This window comes from Rhinatrema bivittatum, chromosome 2 (assembly GCF_901001135.1).
Source record: "Rhinatrema bivittatum chromosome 2, aRhiBiv1.1, whole genome shotgun sequence".
NCBI classification, from domain to species: domain Eukaryota; kingdom Metazoa; phylum Chordata; class Amphibia; order Gymnophiona; family Rhinatrematidae; genus Rhinatrema; species Rhinatrema bivittatum.
This window is the reverse complement of record NC_042616.1, coordinates 41,056,453-41,078,118: the sequence shown is the minus strand read 5'-3', so window position 1 is coordinate 41,078,118 and position 21,666 is coordinate 41,056,453. Positions and strand designations below refer to the sequence as shown.

The 21,666-nt window shown below is 43.6% G+C and overlaps 1 protein-coding gene across 2 annotated transcripts in view; it reads right to left on the bottom strand.

The window, feature by feature from the left end:
- LOC115085899 (zinc finger protein 271-like) overlaps positions 1 to 21,666 on the bottom strand; it is a 195,015-nt gene that overhangs the window by 30,400 nt on the left and 142,949 nt on the right. The window contains exons 1-2 of one of the 2 annotated variants that reach the window (XM_029592432.1): positions 3,904 to 4,236; positions 3,101 to 3,227 (exon numbers count right to left, since the gene is read on the bottom strand). The exons of the other annotated variant lie outside the window; for it this stretch is intronic. Of the exons in view, the coding sequence (XP_029448292.1) occupies positions 3,101 to 3,227; positions 3,904 to 3,927 (151 nt within the window). The 5' untranslated portion in view covers positions 3,928 to 4,236. Of the gene's footprint in view, positions 1 to 3,100; positions 3,228 to 3,903; positions 4,237 to 21,666 lie in introns of those variants that run through there. 2 annotated transcript variants of the gene reach the window in all.

The following is a 21,666-nucleotide window of genomic DNA, read 5'->3' as shown; positions in this document are numbered from 1 at the left end:
GGTATGGTATTCTGTTATTTAATAATGAGGTATACAGCTGCTTTTGACATTTTATGATGTGTGATTGGAGAATTTAGGAGTGGCTGTCATTTTTTTTTCTCTCCCACCAATAGATTTAAAGGACGTGGCTTTCCTATAATGGGCTACATTGGGATCTGTTTTCTATTTTAGAATTTGCACTGTGCAGTTTTTACAGCTAAGGGCCTCTTCCCAACCTGGGCTCAAAAATGGTGGGGGCTAGCCTATAGACGAGGGTATGAATTTCGCATGTGGCTGTGCCTATTTCCCTGAGGCAGATACATCGAAAATTGGATCCTAGTTGGGGGGTCGGTTACGGCTAAGTGTTTTGCTACATGTTGGACATTTTATACTGCTTGAATAAAAAAAACTTCACAAAATAACATTGTAAAGTAACATTGGGGAACCGATGATCATAAAAGTTGAACAAACTCCAATTTATCTACTGCGCTTCTTGGGTTTAAAGGTCTTAACATGGTTGGTGAGCCAAGATATTTTTACTGGGACAGGGCTGCATTGGATCGGCTAATGTATTCTTCCCTTTCTTGGACGTTGTTTGTCAGCATAGACAAACCATTCCTGATCACAACAATCAGTGGTCAGAGACAGATGCTGAACCGGGTTAGAGAGAGGACTGATCCCTGTGGTACGCCACAGGACAAGAGCTTGACAGGGGAGAAAGACATCAACAAGGACACCGTGTTTCAACTGTTAGGAGCGAAAGAAACCATTTCAAGTCTGGACCCTTGATCCCAATGCCCGATAGCCTGTTTATTAGAATACACCGGTAAACAAAGTGTTTGTTTCTTTCAGGCTTTCTGGTGTTCCAATTAGATGTTTTGATGTTAATCACACATATATTACTTCAAAATTTGTACATCACATAAGGTTTTTGAGAAACGGCCAAGTTTGTGTTACAATAACTGTGAAATTTTAAAACATAATCTCACGTACATATATTTTCTTGCTGGAGAGTAGTTTTTATGATTTTTAAAATTCATGTCGTATTTTTGACGGCCATAAGCAACGTAACATGTACAGAGACTAACTTTTTTTTTTTTTTTTAAATACACCAAGAAACTCTGCCTGATCATGCCAGAACTTGCTCGGGCAAGCCCCAGCTCGGCTGCAAGATTCCAACAAATGTTTCCACGCGTAAGTGACACCAAGATAAAAGAAGGTGTTTTTGTTGGTCCACAAATCCGAGCCACTTTGATGGTCTTCTGCAAGGTACAGCAAGTGTTGCGTGGACAGCAGCGGAGAGGATCTGAGACCGGATCAAGGAGAGGGTTACTCCAGATCCAAGAGGGGGAGAAAAATTAATTTCAAGGACTGGAGGATGTGGACAGGATGCATCCTATCTCTCACGTCTCCTCTCAAGCCAGCACATCCCCTCATACATCCCCCCCCCCCCCGAGCTAATTAACTCCTCACAAAAAAAAAAAAAAAGGTTTAGCCATTTCCCTATCCCCCTGGTACTAAGCCCCGCCAGCCCAGCTCATTTCCATTCTCACCTCTGCCAGCTGATCTCCACACATCCATCACCCCCTCCCTCAGAGGGGGTGATGGATGTGTGGAGATCCCTCAGAGTAGCGCACAGGTTAACCCGCGGTTAGACGTGCGTCCATGCAATAAGGGGATTAGCGTGTCCAAAACGCATGTCGAAACCAGCACGTAGCTAACAGCGCTCCTCACATGATGCGCGCTATTAGCTATTATCCCCTTATATAAAAAGTAAGTGTGCGCCCGACACACTTACATTTTTACCCTCAAAAACCAACACCAGCCCCTGAGCTGGCATTAAGTCTTGAGGAGCCCCAAATGTTTCACAGAAAAGCAGAAAATACTGCTTATCTGTAGTTCCTCCAACTTAATAGCGTGGCGATATTAAATCGGAGGAACCGAAAAAAGGAGCAACGTAAAAAGTAAAATACAAAAAATGTTTTGCCGGCGGTCAGGTTAGGAAAACGGACTCCCGGTTAAACTGTGGCTGTGCACAGGTTAGGAAAACGGAAAACAGATGCTCGTAAAATCGAGCATCCGTTTTCCTAAACCGTGCACAGCCACTTTTCCCGGGCACCTGATGTTTATCCCTAGCACGTCCTTTTTTTTTTTTTAGCGCGGCAGCTCATTTGCCCGTTGCATCGAGCGCCCAGGAGAGGCGATTGTGCATGCATTAAAAAAAAAAAGTGCATCCAGTTTGGACGCAGGTATTTAGCGTGTTGGTACTGTATCGGCCTGCGAGCAATCACTGCAGCTCTCGAAGAACATGAAGGCACATAAAACACCAACACCCCTCACTAAGGGGCGGATTTTCAAAGGCCCGCGTGCGCAAGTCCCAGGGCTTTTGTAAGGGGGCGTGTCGGGGGCCTACTGACGCGGCGTTTCGGGGGCGGGCCCGGGGGCGTGCTGCCGATTTTGCGCAGCCTTGCGCGCGCCGACCCCAGATTTTATAAGATACGCGCGGCTACGCGCGTATCTTATAAAATCAGGCGTACTTTTTAAAATCTGCCCCTAAAGTTTTACAATCCCTTCCTCTCTCTGAGAAATCTTATATGCACGTCCCAGGCTTTCTCGATCTCCGGCACAGTTCCTGTCTCCACTACCTCCACTGGGAGGCCATTCCATGGACCACTGCTCTCTCTATAAAGAAACAGATTTCTCCCCTTTCACCTTCATCCCATGACCTCTCATTCTACAGCCTCCTTTCTGTTGAAGGAGACCTGCCTCTTGAACATGCAATTCTTAGAAGTATTTAAATATCTCTGTTATATTTCCCCTTTCCCTCCAGGGTACACAGGTTTAGATCTTTAAGCCTGTCTCCATTTATAAATATGTTTTAATGAATGTTTTAATATAATCTGACCTGAACTACATTCCAGAAGAGGCAGCATGTAAAATTGAATAAATAAAATAAATGATGAAGACCACTGACAATTTTATCTGTTCTCGGGACAGACTCCATCCACTTTATCAAATCACACAAGGAAACGCTCACACTCAGAGCTGTCTTTTTCATGATTGATTTATATTCTGACTTTCAGCCTGGGTCTGCTGATAAAAATGCAAAATTATCCCTTACCCAGTGAACTCAGCATCTCATAAATCTCCTTCATCACTTTCTTGTAAAGCTCCTTCTGCCAGTCTTCTAAATCTTCCCATTCCTCCTTGGAGAAATTGATGGCAATGTTCTCAAAGGTTACTGGAACCTGAAAAACAAACCTTTCCATGCTCAGCATCTTCTACATCTCCTCCATCAGGAGACCTCCTAGCACTGGGACTAACACACTGTCCCAGAGCAGGTTTATAACTAGGTCTTCTGATTTTAAGTGTTTATAAATTATAAATTCAGGTGTTTATGTTCTAGCTAATTAGGGTTCTCTGGGCATACCAAAAATCGATGTTTATCTAAGAAACACCTTTATTTTATTATTATTTTTTTTTCATCAGCAGTTTTATCAGGGTTTAGTGGTTTTATACTATAACATCTTGAAACCAATTACACACAGATCCTGAAACACAAAATCTTATTTTGTGTAACTCCTGATCTCTCGCCTTACACCCAGTAAGATCCCAAAGTTCCCCTCCGGTTTCCCAGTTCTGCTCAGGGCCCTATTAAAGGGGCCACTGTAATAAGGTGTGCTCAGTCGAGTGCACTGGTTTACATGAAACTGAAAACACATTTTGCTTTTACTGCATCGGGAGTTACATTTTTTTTTTTTTTTGCATGTGCATTAAAAGAAAACTACACTGAATTTCAACTTACAGTCTTAATGCATGGCTTTAATACATCAGCCCCAGATTCAGAGCCGACTCTGGTCCCAGGTTAGAAAGCTGCAGCAGTGCTTGTATACAGAGGGCAGGAAGTTGGGGGCAATCTCCTACCTGAGCAGAAGCTCCTGCAGGCATTTTCCTCTCTGCTTGTGCTGCTTTCAGGATTAGACATGAATTGGGGGCTCTTTCTCAGGCTGGGAAAGAGCTGAATGTTTGCTTCTTGCAACGCAGCCGGGCGCTGTTACAGGGGCGGGAGGGAGAAGAGAAGGGCAGAAGCTGAGATTTGGGAACGGAAACCTCTGGGCTCAGCTGTTAAATCTGCAAACTAAAAGGATAAAAAAAAGAAAAGCCTCTTCATCTCTTTATCCATCCCCGGTAGCGACCCCCTCTCCCAGTACAGACAAAGGACCTGAACGAAGCTTTACACGGCGGCTCCAGACCGATGACATCATACGGGGAGGACAGAGCTTTACACTGCGGGCACGGGCTGATGACGTCAGACAGGGGAGGCGGGGCTTCGCACTGCAGGCGTGGTCAGATGATTCCCTGAACACTCGATTGAGTGGGTGCGTTCCAAGGATTGGGCTGAGATCCGCTAACCCATGAAAGCTGCAGCCTGAGGAAATACTGGAGGAGGAGGAGCCGCACTGCACTGCACTGCACTGCACAGCACTGCAGGGAAGAAATGGAAAACTGATACACAGAGCTAGAAGGGAACTTGTAGCCACCGGGCCAACAATGCCCCAGGCTGCCTTGCAAAGAGACAGGCGGCAGCTCTCGGTGCCAGGCTTCCTCCAACGTCAGCGGCCAACATCACATTCTCCCTTTTCACCCTGTTAATCCATCAGTCCTTCTAAATTTGTTGGGATAAGAAGTGTCTGTGAGTACAGGTTGAAAGCTTATTAATATTTAACCCTTGCTAGCGCTCAGCCTTTGCTGTTAGCTGATGTCGAAGTCTTTCTATTTCTCAGACGGTCCTACAACCCTCCCCCCTTCTATTTTATTGCTCCTGGGATTCAGATAGATCAACAATTTCTGGGCCCCTTGAGAATCACTCATAGTAGGCTGAAGGCTCTCAGATATACTCTCAACAACCACCCAGGCCCTCCTAAAGTCTTTTTGTGACATGGTCCACTTGGAGTTGACACCTTGTATGACTGTGATTCTTCCCTTTGTTTCTCTACTATTGTTGGTTGCCATCATAGGAGCCAAATTTTCAAAATGAGGGTGCTAACCTTAATACAGATTGCCCCTCCCTGGACACAGTAAAGAAGTTTGCTCAGTATTGACAGTGCTAAAACTCCCACTGCACCCACTGAGCTGGCATCTATGGTTTCTCTGCCCTTCTCGCTAACTCTGAATGATGACAGTTACGCTGCAAGTTTGTCACAGTGGTGTTTTTGTGCCCTGCAGCTGCTGCAGAGTTTTGTTTGCCCCTTCAGTTTTGCAGGGTGCAAAAGGCTAGTTGCAGTAGGCAGATCTCAGGGTCCTGCCCATATAACTGGGCTGGTGAGCAAGCACGTTGCCAGCCACATGGCTAGTGTTATGGTTGGTCTGGGTCATGGGGACTCTGGGGCCCCTTCAAATGACTATTTCACATGCTTCCCCTCAGATGACATGGTCACAGTCCAGCGGCCATACAGGAGCTCCAGAGTGCTTCTAACCGTAGCTTGCATGTGTCAGATGCAGAGAACAATTCTTGTGAGACTGTGCCAAAAAACATGCACACAACCGAAACCTCTAGTAAGAGAAGACTGAGGAGGACAGAGCTGTGGGGGGAGAGCCAGGGAGAGGGGCCAAGCAAGTCTCATGATCCTTTGGCTTATATTCCATTTCATGGACACCATCCTGCTGCAAGAGGTTGAAAAGCTGTCAAAAGAGGTTTAAAAAGTACTACCAGGAGCACCTACCTTGGAGCCAGCTATGAAGATCCCGCATACAGCACTTTTTGTCCGAACTGGGAAAGCATGTACATTGCACTTTTTTTTTTTTAAAGCTTTATTTATAAGACAGACAGATTCAGAATAATAATGCCAACATCACTTGTATGACTCATATACACAAGGCTAGTACATACACAGGCTGATGCAGTATCACCACCTGCTCCCTTAACGCGCACCAATACACCTCTCCTGGGCGCCCGATTTAATATTTAAATCGGGTGCTGTGGTAAAAAGGAGGCGCTAGAGAAAATTGTGCATCCCTAGCGCCTCCTTGGCAGCAGGCACCCGGGAGAGGAGGCTGTCAGCTGGTTAGGAAAACGACACTCAATTTTAGAGCGTCCGTTTTCCTAACCTGTGCCAAACGCGCATCTTACAGTTTTTGCGCATTTTTAACTCCTGATACATTAGCATATTAGCTTTACTGCATCAGGAGTTAAAAAAAATATTAACCCGAGTGTTAAAAATGTGCATTGAAAAGTGCATTTTTTTTTAATGCTCAGATTATTGCATCGGCCCAAATGTGTTAGAAAGCTATTTCTCACCTGGTTGCAACTATTTGGGGGAGGAGAAGGCATTGTGTGATGAGACTTGGTTGACTCCGATATTTGCGCTTATTGCCTAAGCAAGTAGAAACAGATTTGAAATTTTCTAAAGGATATCTTGGTTTGATTCATGCAACATCTGTACATATTAATTAACATAGGATTTACCTGAAAAAGCGCTGAGTGTGCATATGTTTGTGTACACATTTTATGTCTATAAAACGTCTTAACTCAGGAGTAAAGTTTGCACATAAAATCTGTACCCAAGCTGATGCTAACACTGAGGCCATAGTAAGCGATGGTTCATTCACTCTTTTCTAAGTGGAAACTGTTGCACCATGCAGGCTGCCCCAGGCCTTGTGTATAGGATTGTAATTACCGCTCTGTTTAAGAATACTCCAGAGCTTTCTTGGGAGCACAGTGCAGTCATTTCACTGCCATTTCGTGCTTCCGGCAGCGCATTCCAGGCACCCCCCCCCCCCCCAACCTTTGCATGAAAAAATATCTCCTGGCATTATCGCCGAGTTTATTATCTTGAAGCTTCATCTCATTATCCCTACCTCTACAGCTTCCTTTCCATTGAAAAAAAAAAAAAGTGTTTCTTGTTTTTTATGAATACCTTTCAGGTGTTTAAATAGCTCTGATGTGTTCCCTGTTTCTCCTTTCTTCTAGGGAAGTGGTTTATTTATTTCTTTCCAAACATTTGATATTCTGCCTTTTTCCAAAATGGTCTCAAAGTGGATTACAATCAAATAAAGCTAGCCCTGGAGGTGTACACGTGGGGCAGGTTTCCCCACAGAGCTTGCTGGCAGTAAGTACCCTGGGCGGGTGAATCCTCGGCTCCTTCAGGGACTTCTCCCAGGGGAGGTACCTGGAGATCCTGCGAGGCATCCTAGCCTAAAGGAGGGAGCTCCAGACGTCTCTCTCTCTCTCTTTCTCTTTCTGCCACCCTCCTCTCTTCCAATGGATTAAAGTGGGGGGACAAAAAAAGGTTTGTATTGAGGAGGAGCCCGTTGACGGCGCTGCCTCGGGCCTGTGGGGTTGAGCATGGGGGGCAGTAGGGGAGCCAGACCTCTCCAATGGGCCCCGGAGGTGCTGAGTACCTTTTTATGCTGTTGGGGAAGGAAACAGTTTGACCGCGAGCATCGGTGCCACGGGCAGTCTTAGCTCCCAGCAGGGCTTCAGTACACATGTTTGGGGGGGGAGGGGGGGATCAGAATGAGGCAGGGCTATCGGTGCACTATTGCAGCATTAAATGGCTCTCACCAGCATTGCTGGCTTGGCTTGTGATTGTGGCCCAGTATTGGCTTCCCCATGTGGCACAAGAGCCTTCCCCCTGCTAAATAATGCGCAGCCCTTTCGTGCAAGCCTCGGAGGGGGGGGGGGAGGGGGCTGAAGCAGGGACACAGCAGCGCCTATAAAGTCAAAGCTCCGCTCGTCAGGCAACGGGGCCAAAGCAGGGAGGCGCAAGCTGTTTCCAGCAATGGGGGCTCAGGAATGGAGTGCAGAATGTTCCAGAAGCACAGGAGTTCTCCTCCACGGAGAACTCGTGTTCTCATGGTCCTTCATGGCCTTTAAGGCCATGAAGGACCCGGGCAGAGAAGGGCCTTTCTGGGTCGTGGGGGCCTAGAGATCCAGTGGAGGGGGGGCCAGCAATTAACACGCAACTGTTCAAAGTTGTTACATCACAAGAGGATTGTGAGAAATTGCAAGAGGAGCTTGCCAAAGTGGGAGACCGGACTTGCAAATGGCAAATGAAATGTAATAAGCACACGTGCAAAGTGATGCATTTAGGGAAGAGTAACCCAAATTATGGCTACACAATGCAAGGTACCACATTAGGAATCGCCATTCAGGAAAAGGATCTAGGCGGCATTGTTGATAATCCATTGAAATCTTCTGCTCAGTGTGCAGCAGCCAAGAAAGCAAACAGAATGCTAGGGATTATTAGGAAAGGAATGGAGAATAAATCAGAGAATATCACAATGCTTCTGTATCGCTCCTTGGTGCAACCTCATCATGAGTAATGTGTACATTTCTGGTCACCACATCTCAAAAAAGATACAGCAGAATTAGAAAAGGTACAGAGAAGGGCGACCAAGATGATAAAGGGGATGGAATGAGTCTCCTATGAGGAAATGCTAAAAAGATTAGGATTCGGCTGAGGGGAAATATGATAGAAGTCTATAGGGGAATGAGTAAATGTTAATTGGTTGTCTACTCTTTCAAAGAGTACAAAGACCAGGGGACACACAATGAAGTTACTAGGTAATATATTTAAAACTAATAAGAGAAAAAAATATTTTTCTACTCAACACATAATTAAGCTCTGGAATTCGTTGCCAGAGGATGTGGTGAAAGCTATTAGCGTAGCTGTGTTTAAAAAAGATTTAGACAAGTTCCTGGAGGAAAAGTCCATAAACCATTATTAAGGTGGAGTTGCAGAAATCCACTGCTTATGCCTGGAATAAGCTGCATGGAATCTGTTTACCCCTTGGGATCCTGCCAGGTACTTGTGACTTGGATTGGCCTCTGTTGGAAACAGGATGCTGAGCTTGATGGACCCTTGGTCTGACCCAGTATGGCAAGTCTTATGTTCTTAAGTGACCATGCTCTGCCCAAAGCCCCCAGACTTTCAGGCTACTCCAGAGTCCAGAGAGGACTCTAAAGCATAGGAAGGGTCCAAGCCTTCCTCAATGGGTAATTCAGATGAAGATGGGTCATACTCCTCCTCTGACGAAGAGTCTATGATCATAAGGCTCTTTCATACAGAAGAACTGTCAGACCTTATCATGGATACTTTAGTGGCTCTCACAATTCTGAATACTAAAAAGGATGACACTTCAGATGGGGATCGTATACTATTCAGTATCCTTAATCTACAAAAGGCCTTTCCACTACGTGAGGCCCTCAGGAAAATGGTTCTGATTGGGAATTCCCCCCTCAGGGTGGACCAGAGACAATGACGGATTGAGCAGATCTTTCACCTGGAAGAGAAGAATAATTTACTAAGAATTGCAGAGTGGATGTCCTAATGTCTGCAGTGACCAGAAAAACTACTATCATAAGAACATAAGAAGTTGCCATACTGGGTCAGACCAAGAGTCCATCAAGCCCAGCATCCTGATTCCAACAGTGGCCAATCCAAGTCACAAGTACCTGGCAAGTACCCAAACATTAAAAAGATCCCAAGCTACTATTCCTTATTGATTAATAGCAGTTTATAGTCTTCTCTTCTAACAACGTATACAAACCTTTGTTTTTAAGCCCAGTTATTTCAACTGCCGTAACCACATCCTCTGGCAATGAATTTCAGAGCTTAATTACGTGCTGAGTGACAAAGACTTTTTTGCGATTTGTTTGAAAAGAGCTACTTGCTAATGTCATGGAGTGCCCCTTGGTCTACATCAATTTTGCTGACTACAAGATAACATGTGATCTTTCTGTATTTTAGTGTGCTGAATCCAAAAATCACATCCGTTTCCTCCAGTCATGTCCGTTTTTTCTGCAAAACGCTGTCTACTCATTTGTGAAAAAATTTGACGTATTGAATATTTTTTGACTTCATATTTGGAATCAGCACCTTTCATTTGGGTAAAATCAGCAAAAATAATTAGGTCAGCAGAAAACGTTTTTTTCAGATGTAGACCAGCGTTATCAGAGAAAGTAAATAACCAATTGACATTTACTGTTCAAGTCCTTTCATGATTTTGTAGACCTCTATCATATCCCCCCTCAGCCGTCTCTGCTCCAAGCTGAACAGCCCTAACCTCTTCAGCCTTTCCTCATAGGGAAGCTGTTCCATCCCCTTTATCATTTTGGTTGCCCTTCTCTGTACTTTCTCCATCGCAATTATATCTTTTTTGAGATGCGGCGACCAGAATTGCACACAGTATTCAAGGTGCAGTCTCACCATGGAGCGATACAGAGGCATTATGACATTTTCCGTTTTATTCACCATTCCCTTTCTAAAAATTTCTATCATTGTTTGCTTTTCTGACTGCCACAGCACACTGAGCTGAAGATTTCAAGATATTATCCACTATGATGCCTAGATCTCTTTCCTGGCTGGAACCTAACATTGTGTAACTACAGCAAAGGTTATTTTTCCCTATATGCATCACCTTGCACTTATCCACATTAAATTTCATCTTTCATTTGGAAGCCCAATCTTCCAGTCTCACAAGGTCCTCCTGCAATTTATCACAATCTGATTGTGATTTAACTACTCTGCATAATTTTGTGTCATCTGCAAATCTGATCACCTCACTCATTGTATTCTTTTCCAGATCATTTATAAATATATTAAAAGGCACCGGTCCAAGTACAGATCCCTGAGGCACTCCACTGTTTACCTTTTTCCACTGTAAAATCAGACTATTTAATCTTACTCTTAGTTTCCTGTATTTTAACCAATTTACAATCCACAAAAGGACATCGCCTCCTATCCCATGACTTTTTAGTTTTCCTAGAAGCCTCTCATGAGGGACTTTGTTGAATGCCTTCAGAAAATCCAAATACACCACATCTACCAGTTCATCTTTGTCCACGTTTACTCACCCCTTCAAAAAAATGTAGATTTGTGAGGCAAGACTTCCCTTGGGTAAATCCATGCTGTGTCCCATTAAACCATGTCTTTCTATATGTTCTATGATTTTATTCTTTAACAGTTTCCATGATTTTTCCTGGCACTGAAGTCAGGTCACCAGTCTAGAGTTTCCCGGATCATCACTGGAGCTCTTTTTAAATATCAGGGTTACATTGGTCACCTTCTAGCCTTCAGGTGCAACGGATGATTTTATGATAGCTTACAGATTAATTGTAATAGGTCTGAAATTTCATTTTTTAGTACTTTCAGAACCCTGGGGTGTATATGATCCAGTCCAGGGGATTTAATGATCTTCAGTTTGTCAATCTGGCGTACTACATCTTCCAGGTTCACCGTGATTTGGTTCATTTAAGAACATAAGAAATTGCCATGCTGGGTCAGACCAAGGGTCCATCAAGCCCAGCATCCTGTTTCCAACAGAGGCCAAACCAGGCCACAAGAACCTGGCAAGTACCCAAACACTAAGAAGAACCCATGCTACTGATGCAATTAATAGCAGTGGCTATTCCCTAAGTAAACTTGATTAATAGCAATTAATGGACTTCTCCTCCAAGAAGTTATCCAAATCTTTTTTGAACCAGCTACACTAACTGCACTAACCACATTCTCTGGCAACAAATTCCAGAGCTTAATTGTGAATTGTCACCCTTGAAAACTGTCTCCGGACCAAGTATCTCTCCAACGTCCTCTTCAGTAAACACCTAAGCAAAGAATGGTTAATCTTTCCACGATGGCCTTATCGCCTCTAAATGTCTCTTTAACCCCTCAATCATCTAACGGTCCAACCGACTCCCTCACAGGCTTTCTGCTTCAGATATATTTTTAAAAGATTTTATTATGAGTTTTTGCCTCTACAGCCAACTTCTTTTCAAATTCTCTCTTGGCCTGTCTTATCAATGTCTTACATTTAACTTGCCAATGCTTATGCTTTTATCTTATTTTCTTCTGATTGATCTTTCTTCCAATTTTTAAATGAAGATCTTTTGGCTAAAACAGTCTCTTTAACCTCACTTTTTAACCATTCTGGCAATCATTTGGCCTTCCTTCCACCTTTCTTAATACATGGAATGCATCTGGACTGTGCTTCTAAGATAGTCTTTTTTTTAACAACGTCCATGCTTGTTGTACACTCTTAACCTTTATGGCTGCATCTTTCAATTTTTTCTTTTAACTATTTTTCTCATTTTATCAAAATTTCGCTTTTGAAAGTTTAGTGCTAGAGCCGTGGATTTGCTTACTGTCCCCCTTCCAGTCATTAATTCAAATTTGATCAGGTTATGATCACTTTTGCCAAGCGGCCCCACCACCGTTACTTCTCTCACCAAATCCTGCGTTCCACTAAGGATTAGATCTAAAATTGCTCCCTCTCTTGTCAGTTCCTGAACCAATTGCTCCATGAAGAAGTCATTTATTCCATCCAGGAACTTTATCTCTCTAGCAAGTCCTGATGTTACATTTACCCAGTCAATATTGGGGTAATTGAAATCTCCCATTATTGCTGCACTACCAAGTTGGTTAGCTTCCCTATTTTCTCTTAGCATTTCACTGTCCGTCTCATCATTTTGTCCAGGTGGATGGTAGTATACTCCTATCACTGTACTCTTCCCCAACACACAAGGGATTTCTACTCATAAAGATTCGATTGTGCATTTAGGGCCAGATTTTAGTACCTACGCGTGGGTGTAGATTTTCGCGCGCAACCCGGCATGCACAAATCTACGCCCGATTTTATAACATGTGCGCGCAGTCGCTCGCATGTTATAAAATCCGGGGTCATTGCGCGCAAGGGTGTGCACACTTGTACACCTTACGCGTGCCGAGCCCTAGGGGAACCCCGAGGGCTTTCCCTGTTCCCTTCGAGGTCGCTCTGAAATCGGAGCGGCCTCGGAGGGAACTTTCCTTCCGCCCCCCCACCTAGAAATGGTTTCACTGCATTGTGGATTATCTGGTGAGTTGTGAGGCTGTACTTATTACTGAAATATTTTCCACATTCAGTACATCTAAAGGGTTTCATTCCTGTGTGTATTCTCTGGTGGTTTATGAGCTGTTTTGGCCAAATGAAACTCTTGTCGCACTCACTACATTTAAATGATTTCACCCCAGTGTGGATTCTCTCGTGGCTTGTGAGGTTTGACTTCTGGCTGAAGTCTTTTCCACACTCAGTGCATAGAAATGGTTTTGTTCCTGTGTGTATTCTCTTGTGAATTGTGAGGTAGTTTTTCGTTGTGACGTTTTTACCACACTCAGTACACATAAATCATTTCACTCTTTTCTGGATTCTGTGGTGGCTTATGAGGCGTCTCTTCTGTTTGAATCCTTTTCCATTCTCAATACATGTAAACTGTGTCTCTCTGTGGTGTGAGATGTTGGCATTCTTTTTATTATTATTTATTTATTTTATTTTTTTTAATTTAAAGTTTTAAGGTAACAGAATCAGTACAACATCACAGAACAAAAATATAACTATCAAACAGAAACTTCTGTCTCCTTCACCTTATAACATTGGTCAAACTAAAATAAATTTTTCATAGTATCACACCCCTCCACGGAGACCAAACAAAGCCATACTGATTAAGTATTTATATTTCCCCCCACCCTCCCTCCCCCCTATCCATCTCTAATCTGTAAGATACTTTAGGACATTTTACCCCTCGGGAAAAGATATGGAAATCCACAGAAGTACACAGACCAATATATATATATTACCCTTTTCAACCCTTATAACCAGCAGGGCAGCTTATTCGACGCCCAAGTCTCATTGTGGAAACTCAGAGGAACTGCTCAGCTAGTTAAAAGCTCGAACCCATTCCACAAACGGCTGCCATCTCGACTGGAATCGGGAGAGTCTCTTCTGTTTAATCGCTGCTAAATGTTCCAGATGATGTATCTGTGTCAACTTATTAACAACTTGCTGTCTAGTTGGTGCCTCTTTCTGTTTCCAAGTGCGTGCTATCGCCGACCTGGCCGCTATCAAAATTTGTGTAATTAAATAAAAGTTTTCGTAAGTCTCATTTGTGGTTTGTATATTTAAGAGAAACAACGCTGGTGTCAGCTGCAGCTTGGTTTTGGTAATTGTATATATCAAATTAACAATATCGCACCAAAAATCAACAATAATAGGACATGACCACCACATATGTAAATAGGTTCCATTGTGCCCGCATTTCCTCCAACAACCAATATCCCATTTGGCGAAGAAGTTATGCAACTTACAGGGAGTAATATGCCATCGATATAACAATTTATAGCCCTGTTCCACAATATTGGCCGAGATAGAACACTGTTTGATCTGCACAAACCCCTCCTTCCAGAATGATTGTCCTCTTAGTTCTGGTATATCTTTTTCCCAATTCATGAGGTGAACAGGCAACTCTGGCAAATCTCCATTTAGTAACATATAGACTTTAGATATAACCTTACCTACACTTTCAGCCTTTTCACAAAACCCCTCCAGGAGTGTTTTCCCCTGTAACAGGTCTCGTTTAACATGAGACTGCCCCAAGTAATGTTTGAGTTGCATAAAAAAGTATTCCTCTTTAGCTAATAAGCCATATTGGGACATTAGATCAGAGAAGTCTCTAGTCATACCCCTTGAAAGACATGCCCCAAAGTTGCACAACCACCCTCCATCCACCTCTGAGCTACCCCTCTTGATTGACCAGGAGTAAACCCTTTTTGGAAAAAGATAGGCGAACTGTAAAAAAATTGACGATTTCCCACCAACTTAGACTTCCAGGCATCCCACAGCGTTAATGGATGCCGCACAGTAGGTACTGTCCACCTAAGTGTTGGTCTGTCTTCTTTCCGGAGCCATAATAAGGCACCTGGTCCTCCACCCCTAACCAGATCTCTTTCCAGCCGCACCCATCTCTTCCCCGCACCCAAAGTATGCCAATGTATGGCCGCCCTCAATTGCGCTGCCACATAATACCAGATTAAACATGGCACTCCAAGGCCCCCCCTTTGTGTAGGCAAGAAAAGGACTTCCCTGCAGACCCTAGGTGGTCTGTGTCTCCAAATAAATCTCATTAACTTCCTTTGCCATAGAGTAAAGGACTCCTTCGGTATAGCTATAGGCAAGGTTTGGAAAAGGTAATTGAAGCGGGCTAGGACATTCATTTTCACTGTCGCTATACAACCCAACCACGATAGTCCCAACCTCTCCCACGCCTGTAGATCCTGCATTATTTTAGGCCACAAGCCCCCATAATTAAGCTGATATAATTTACTTAGGTTCGGACATATTTTGACACCTAGATATTTCAGACTATGAGGTACAACTTTAAATGGGAATATCTGTTGTATGCTCACAAATTGATCCGCAGGGTCAGATACATTTAATAATTCAGACTTATCAGCATTAAGACGGTATCCAGACACAGCACTGAAGCGCTGCATTTCAGCCAATACACACTCTAAAGACGTCTCTGGTTGTGAGATGGTAAAGAGAACGTCATCAGCACACATAGAGAGCTTATATTCTTGGTCTCTCACAACTAACCCATGTTTCTTACTTTGGGACCTAATAGATTCTGCCAGTGGTTCCAAATATAGTGCAAACAATAATGGCGAGAGGGGACATCCCTGTCTAGTTCCTCTTTCGATTTGAAAAGTTGGGGAATATCCCCCATTTACCTTGATACAGGCATTGGGGTTGCTATATAGTGCCTTGATCCAAGTGGAAAAGCTGCCTCCCACCCCTACTTTATCCAAAACCGCCACCAAGTATTCCCAATGCACCATGTCGAATGCCTTTTCGGCATCGACTGTAAGGATCGCCATCGGTAACTGCTGTTCCTGCCCCCACCAGATTAGATCCAGCACTCGTCTCACATTATCCGCCGCTAGCCTGCCGGGAACAAAACCTGTCTGATCTGGGTGAATAAGAGAGGGAGCCACTACCCCCAAGCGGTTAGCCAGAATCTTGGCCAGAAGTTTTAGCTCCAGATTAATCAGGGAGATTGGTCTATACGACCCACATTGCGTAGGATCTTTACCTGGTTTCGCCAATATAGTAATGCCCGCTTTATTAGATTGTGCTGATATATTACCTCCCTGTAGCAAAGAATTAAACGCCTTAGTCAGCGGTCCTACTATAACATCCTTCAGCTTTTTATAGAACCCTGCTGAGAAGCCATCCACCCCTGGAGACTTTCCCAATTTCAAGCCCTGAATAGCTTTTCCCACCTCAAATTCAGTTATCTCCTTATTGATCATGTCCCTGTGTGCATCATCCAACTTGGGAAGATTAATACCCGACAGATAGTCCTGAATGTCTCTCTGCATAATATCTTGTCGCTTAGAATACAATTGTTGGTAAAATCTAGTGAATCTATTTCTAATGGCCATATTCTCAGTTAGCTGGCTTCCTGTTTCATCTAGAATCTTAAGAATCTGGTTCATGCCCATTCGTGCCTTTACTCTCCTCGCTAGTAATCTACCCGCTTTGTTCCCCCCCTCGTAGTGATCTTGTTTCACCCTGTCCAAATTATGGGCAATTAAGCACATATCCAGCTGCTCTAGTTCCTGCCTCAGTGTTTTCAATCGCTGGCCTATAGCCTGCTCCAGTTGCCTCTTATTTTTTAGCTCCAGCCTCCCCAACTTCCGAAGTATATCAAACCTCCGGCTCTCTCTCTCTCTTTTAACATGAGTGGCTTGCGCTATCAACTTGCCCCGGGCTACTGCCTTAAAACATTCCCACACTCCCATAGGAGAAACTTCTCCATTCTCGTTATCTGCTAAATATTGCTCCATATCTGTCCGTAATCGGAGCACATCCTGTTCCTCGTCTAGGAGGCTTTCATTGAACTTCCAGAACTTATCCTCGCCCATATCTCCTAGTCCCCGCAAAGTAAGCCTAATTGCTGCATGATCCGACCACCTACGCACATCAATACTTGTCTCTTGTACATGATTGACTAAGCCTTTATCAATAAGAAACATGTCAATTCTCGAATATGAATTATGGGTTGCAGAAAAAAAGGTGTAATCTCTCTTGGTGGTATGTAAATGACGCCAAATGTCCACCAGATCCCATTCTTTCATGAGGGCCTTCAAACATTGTCTATGGGCTTTCGAATACGCCGAGCTCCCCGGACTGGTGTCTAAATAGGGATAGCAAGGCATATTGAAGTCCCCCCCCCTATTAGGACCATACCTTCAGCCCATTGCCTCAATACCACTGCTATCTGATTGAAAACGGGTCCTTGGCCCGTATTTGGTGCATATATATTTACTAATGTATACAAATGGTGGCCAATCTTGAATTTCAGGAGTAAATACCTGCCTTCCTGATCCCTGATCACAGTTTTTGCACGTCAACCGTCAAATTTTTTGAAAAAAAGAATTCCAACCCCTTTATACTTCCCTTGGACTGTAGCTGCAGCATAATACTGGACTGGGAAATTTTGAGATAGCATACATTTCTCATGTCGTTTGCAAAGATGCGTCTCCTGGCACAATAAAATATCTGTTTTAGCCTGGAGTGCATCCTGCAACAATCGCTTACGTTTATGATACGGTTGAAACCCCTTTACATTCCAGGAGAGCACCCTAATATTACTAGCCATTGGATACTTTAGCTGCTCCCTGTCTTATCCCATCATCTCTAACCGGAATATCCAAGCGCTCCCATCTTCTCCCTCTCCAACTCTTCACCCCCCAAGGACAATGTAAAAGTCCTTATATTTCCTAACCCCAAACCCCCCCTCCCCCCCCATACATAGAAGGAATGACTGCTCAGAGACCCCTCCAGGAGCCCGAGCTCCTAACAACCATTTCAAACCGTAAAATACTGGTGCAAATAGGAAAAAAAGAAAAAAGTCACCATCTGCTTGTCCAGTGATGCAGTAGCAACCACGTCTCAACCATCAACCAAAACGGTGCCCTCAGAGGCATCAACCGCAGAGTCATATAGTCTATAAACCAAGGACCTTCCATAGAGGAATTTAAAGGACCTGTGATTCCAAATATACTGCAAGTAATGTTTCAACGTGGCGGATCCGAGGATGAAGCTGCACCCCCCCGAATTTCGCCGTAATCTCTTGCCGCCAGATTGGACCCTTTGCCACTGGTGTAGGGGGTCCCGCTTGTCTTTCTCCTCTTGTGAAAGGTCCTCAACGTTTACCGATACCGGCCATCCCGCAGTAATCAGCACTTTCTTAGCTTCCTCCACCGACTGTACTCGCACCGACGAACCTTTTATGGTAAAAGATAGGCCAAAGGGGAATAGCCATTTATATTTGACCTCCCTATTCCGCAGCGTGGTTACAATCTCCTTGAATTCCCTGCATTTCCTGATAGTGTAAGCAGATAGATCTTGGAACACTTCTATAGGATAGCCTTGCCATTTGATTTCTTTTCTCTGCCTGGCACAGGATAATACTTTTTCTTTTGTTTGATAAGAATGAAAGCACACAATGATATCACGGGGTATATTCCCTCTTGGTTTCGCTAGAGCTCTATGTGCTCTATCAAATATAATCGCCTTGCTCCCTTCTGGGGAGGTCATTATCATATAAAATTAACTCACATATGTCTTTTATAACAGCTGCACAATCAGCGTAGGCCGGTTCTTCCGGAACCCCCCGAAATCTTAAATTACCACGTCGGGACCTGTTCTCTAGGTCATCCACCCAGGATCTCAGCTCACTGTTGGAAGTCTGTAAAAGTTTTACTTCTCTTTGCAGGGACTCCTGCCGGTCCTCCAGCTCTCCAATCCTCTGCTCAGCCTCCCCCACCCAGCCTCCGAGTACCTCGTGGTCCTGGCGCAGCTCTCTGATTATGTCTTTAATTTCTCCCCGTAGCGAGGACATCGCTTCTTTCATGTCCCCGACCCATGCTTGGAAGTCTCCCCTCAGGGGAGGAAGCTGTTCCGCCATCTGGTCCGGCTGTTTAGGTGTCGTTCCTGCCGGCTCCCGCGGCTCTTCGCCGCCATTTTCCTGGGCTTCCTCCTCCTCTGAAACAGCGCTGGAAGGCCGCGATTTCGTCGGGTCGTAGAAGCATTTCAGGTCGTTCGTCTTCCTTCTCGCCACCAACCTCAATTACTCTGCACTTTAATCTGCTTTGGTGTTGGTTTTATATAGTCCTGCACCAGATAAGCTATGTTTTATAGATCGGGCTCGGGAGCTCTTCTCTTATGCAGCCATTCCGGGGAGTGACGTCACTTCCCCCTCATGTTGGCATTCTTACTGAAGCATTTTTTAGACTTTTTACATGAGCATGATCTCTCACCACTATGCTTTTTTTGATGTTTTCTGAAGGCTTTCCCCCAGCAGAATATTTTATTATATTTATTACTTAAGAACATAAGAACATAAGAAAATGCCATACTGGGTCAGACCAAGGGTCCATCAAGCCCAGCATCCTGTTTCCAACAGTGGCCAATCCAGGCCATAAGAACCTGGCAAGTACCCAAAAACTAAGTCTATTCCATGTAACCATTGCTAATGGCAGTGGCTATTCTCTAAGTGAACTTAATAGCAGGTAATGGACTTCTCCTCCAAGAACTTATCCAATCCTTTTTTAAACACAGCTATACTAACTGCACGAACCACATTCTCTGGCAACAAATTCCAGAGTTTAATTGTGCGTTGAGTAAAAAAGAACTTTCTCCGATTAGTTTTAAATGTGCCCCATGCTAACTTCATGGAGTGTCCCCTAGTCTTTCTACTATCCGAAAGAGTAAATAACCGATTCACATCTACCCGTTCTAGACCTCTCATGATTTTAAACACCTCTATCATATCCCCCCTCAGTCGTCTCTTCTCCAAGCTGAAAAGTCCTAACCTCTTTAGTCTTTCCTCATAGGGGAGTTGTTCCATTCCCCTTATCATTTTGGTAGCCCTTCTCTGTACCTTCTCCATCGCAATTATATCTTTTTTGAGATGCGGCGACCAGAATTGTACACAGTATTCAAGGTGCGGTCTCACCATGGAGCGATACAGAGGCATTATGACATTTTCCGTTTTATTCATCATTCCTTTTCTAATAATTCCCAACATTCTGTTTGCTTTTTTGACTGCCGCAGCACACTGAACCGACGATTTCAATGTGTTATCCACTATGACACCTAGATCTCTTTCTTGGGTTGTAGCACCTAATATGGAACCCAACATCGTGTAATTATAGCATGGGTTATTTTTCCCTATATGCATCACCTTGCACTTATCCACATTAAATTTCATCTGCCATTTGGATGCCCAATTTTCCAGTCTCACAAGGTCTTCCTGCAATTTATCACAATCTGCTTGTGATTTAACTACTCTGAACAATTTTGTGTCATCTGGAAATTTGATTATCTCACTTGTCGTATTTCTTTCCAGATCATTTATAAATATATTGAACAGTAAGGGTCCCAATACAGATCCCTGAGGCACTCCACTGTCCACTCCCTTCCACTGAGAAAATTGCCCATTTAATCCTACTGTTTCCTGTCTTTTAGCCAGTTTGCAATCCACGAAAGGACATCGCCACCTATCCCATGACTTTTTACTTTTCCTAGAAGCCTCTCATGAGGAACTTTGTCAAACGCCTTCTGAAAATCCAAGTATACTATATCTTCCGGTTCACCTTTATCCACATGTTTATTAACTCCTTCAAAAAAGTGAAGCAGATTTGTGAGGCAAGACTTGCCCTGGGTAAAGCCATGCTGACTTTGTTCCATTAAACCATGTCTTTCTATATGTTCTGTGATTTTGATGTTTAGAACACTTTCCACTATTTTTCCTGGCACTGAAGTCAGGCTAACCGGTCTGTAGTTTCCTGGATCGCCCCTGGAGCCCTTTTTAAATATTGGGGTTACATTTGCTATCCTCCAGTCTTCAGGTACAATGGATGATTTTAATGATAAGTTACAAATTTTTACTAATAGGTCTGAAATTTCATTTTTTAGTTCCTTCAGAACTCTGGGGTGTATACCATCCGGTCCAGGTGATTTACTACTCTTCAGTTTGTCAATCAGGCCTACCACATCTTCTAGGTTCACCGTGATTTGATTCAGTCCATCTGAATCATTACCCATGAAAACCTTCTCCATTACGGGTACCTCCCCAACATCCTCTTCAGTAAACACCGAAGCAAAGAAATCATTTAATCTTTCCGCGATGGCCTTATCTTCTCTAAGTGCCCCTTTAACCCCTCGATCATCTAACGGTCCAACTGACTCCCTCACAGGCTTTCTGCTTCGGATATATTTAAAAAAGTTTTTACTGTGAGTTTTTGCCTCTACAGCCAACTTATTTTCAAATTCTCTCTTAGCCTGTCTTATCAATGTCTTACATTTAACTTGCCAATGTTTATGCTTTATCCTATTTTCTTCTGTTGGATCCTTCTTCCAATTTTTGAATGAAGATCTTTTGGCTAAAATAGCTTCTTTCACCTCCCCTTTTAACCATGCCGGTAATCGTTTTGCCTTCTTTCCACCTTTCTTAATGTGTGGAATACATCTGGACTGTGCTTCTAGAATGGTATTTTTTAACAATGACCATGCCTCTTGGACATTTTTTACTTTTGTAGCTGCTCCTTTCAGTTTTTTTCTAACAATTTTTCTCATTTTATCAAAGTTTCCCTTTTGAAAGTTTAGCACAAGAGCCTTGGATTTGCACACTGTTCCTTTTCCAGTCATTAAATCAAATTTGATCATATTATGATCACTATTGCCAAGCGGCCCCACCACCGTTACCTCTCTCACCAAGTCCTGTGCTCCACTGAGAATTAGATCTAAAATTGCTCCCTCTCTCGTCGGTTCCTGAACCAATTGCTCCATAAAGCTATCATTTAT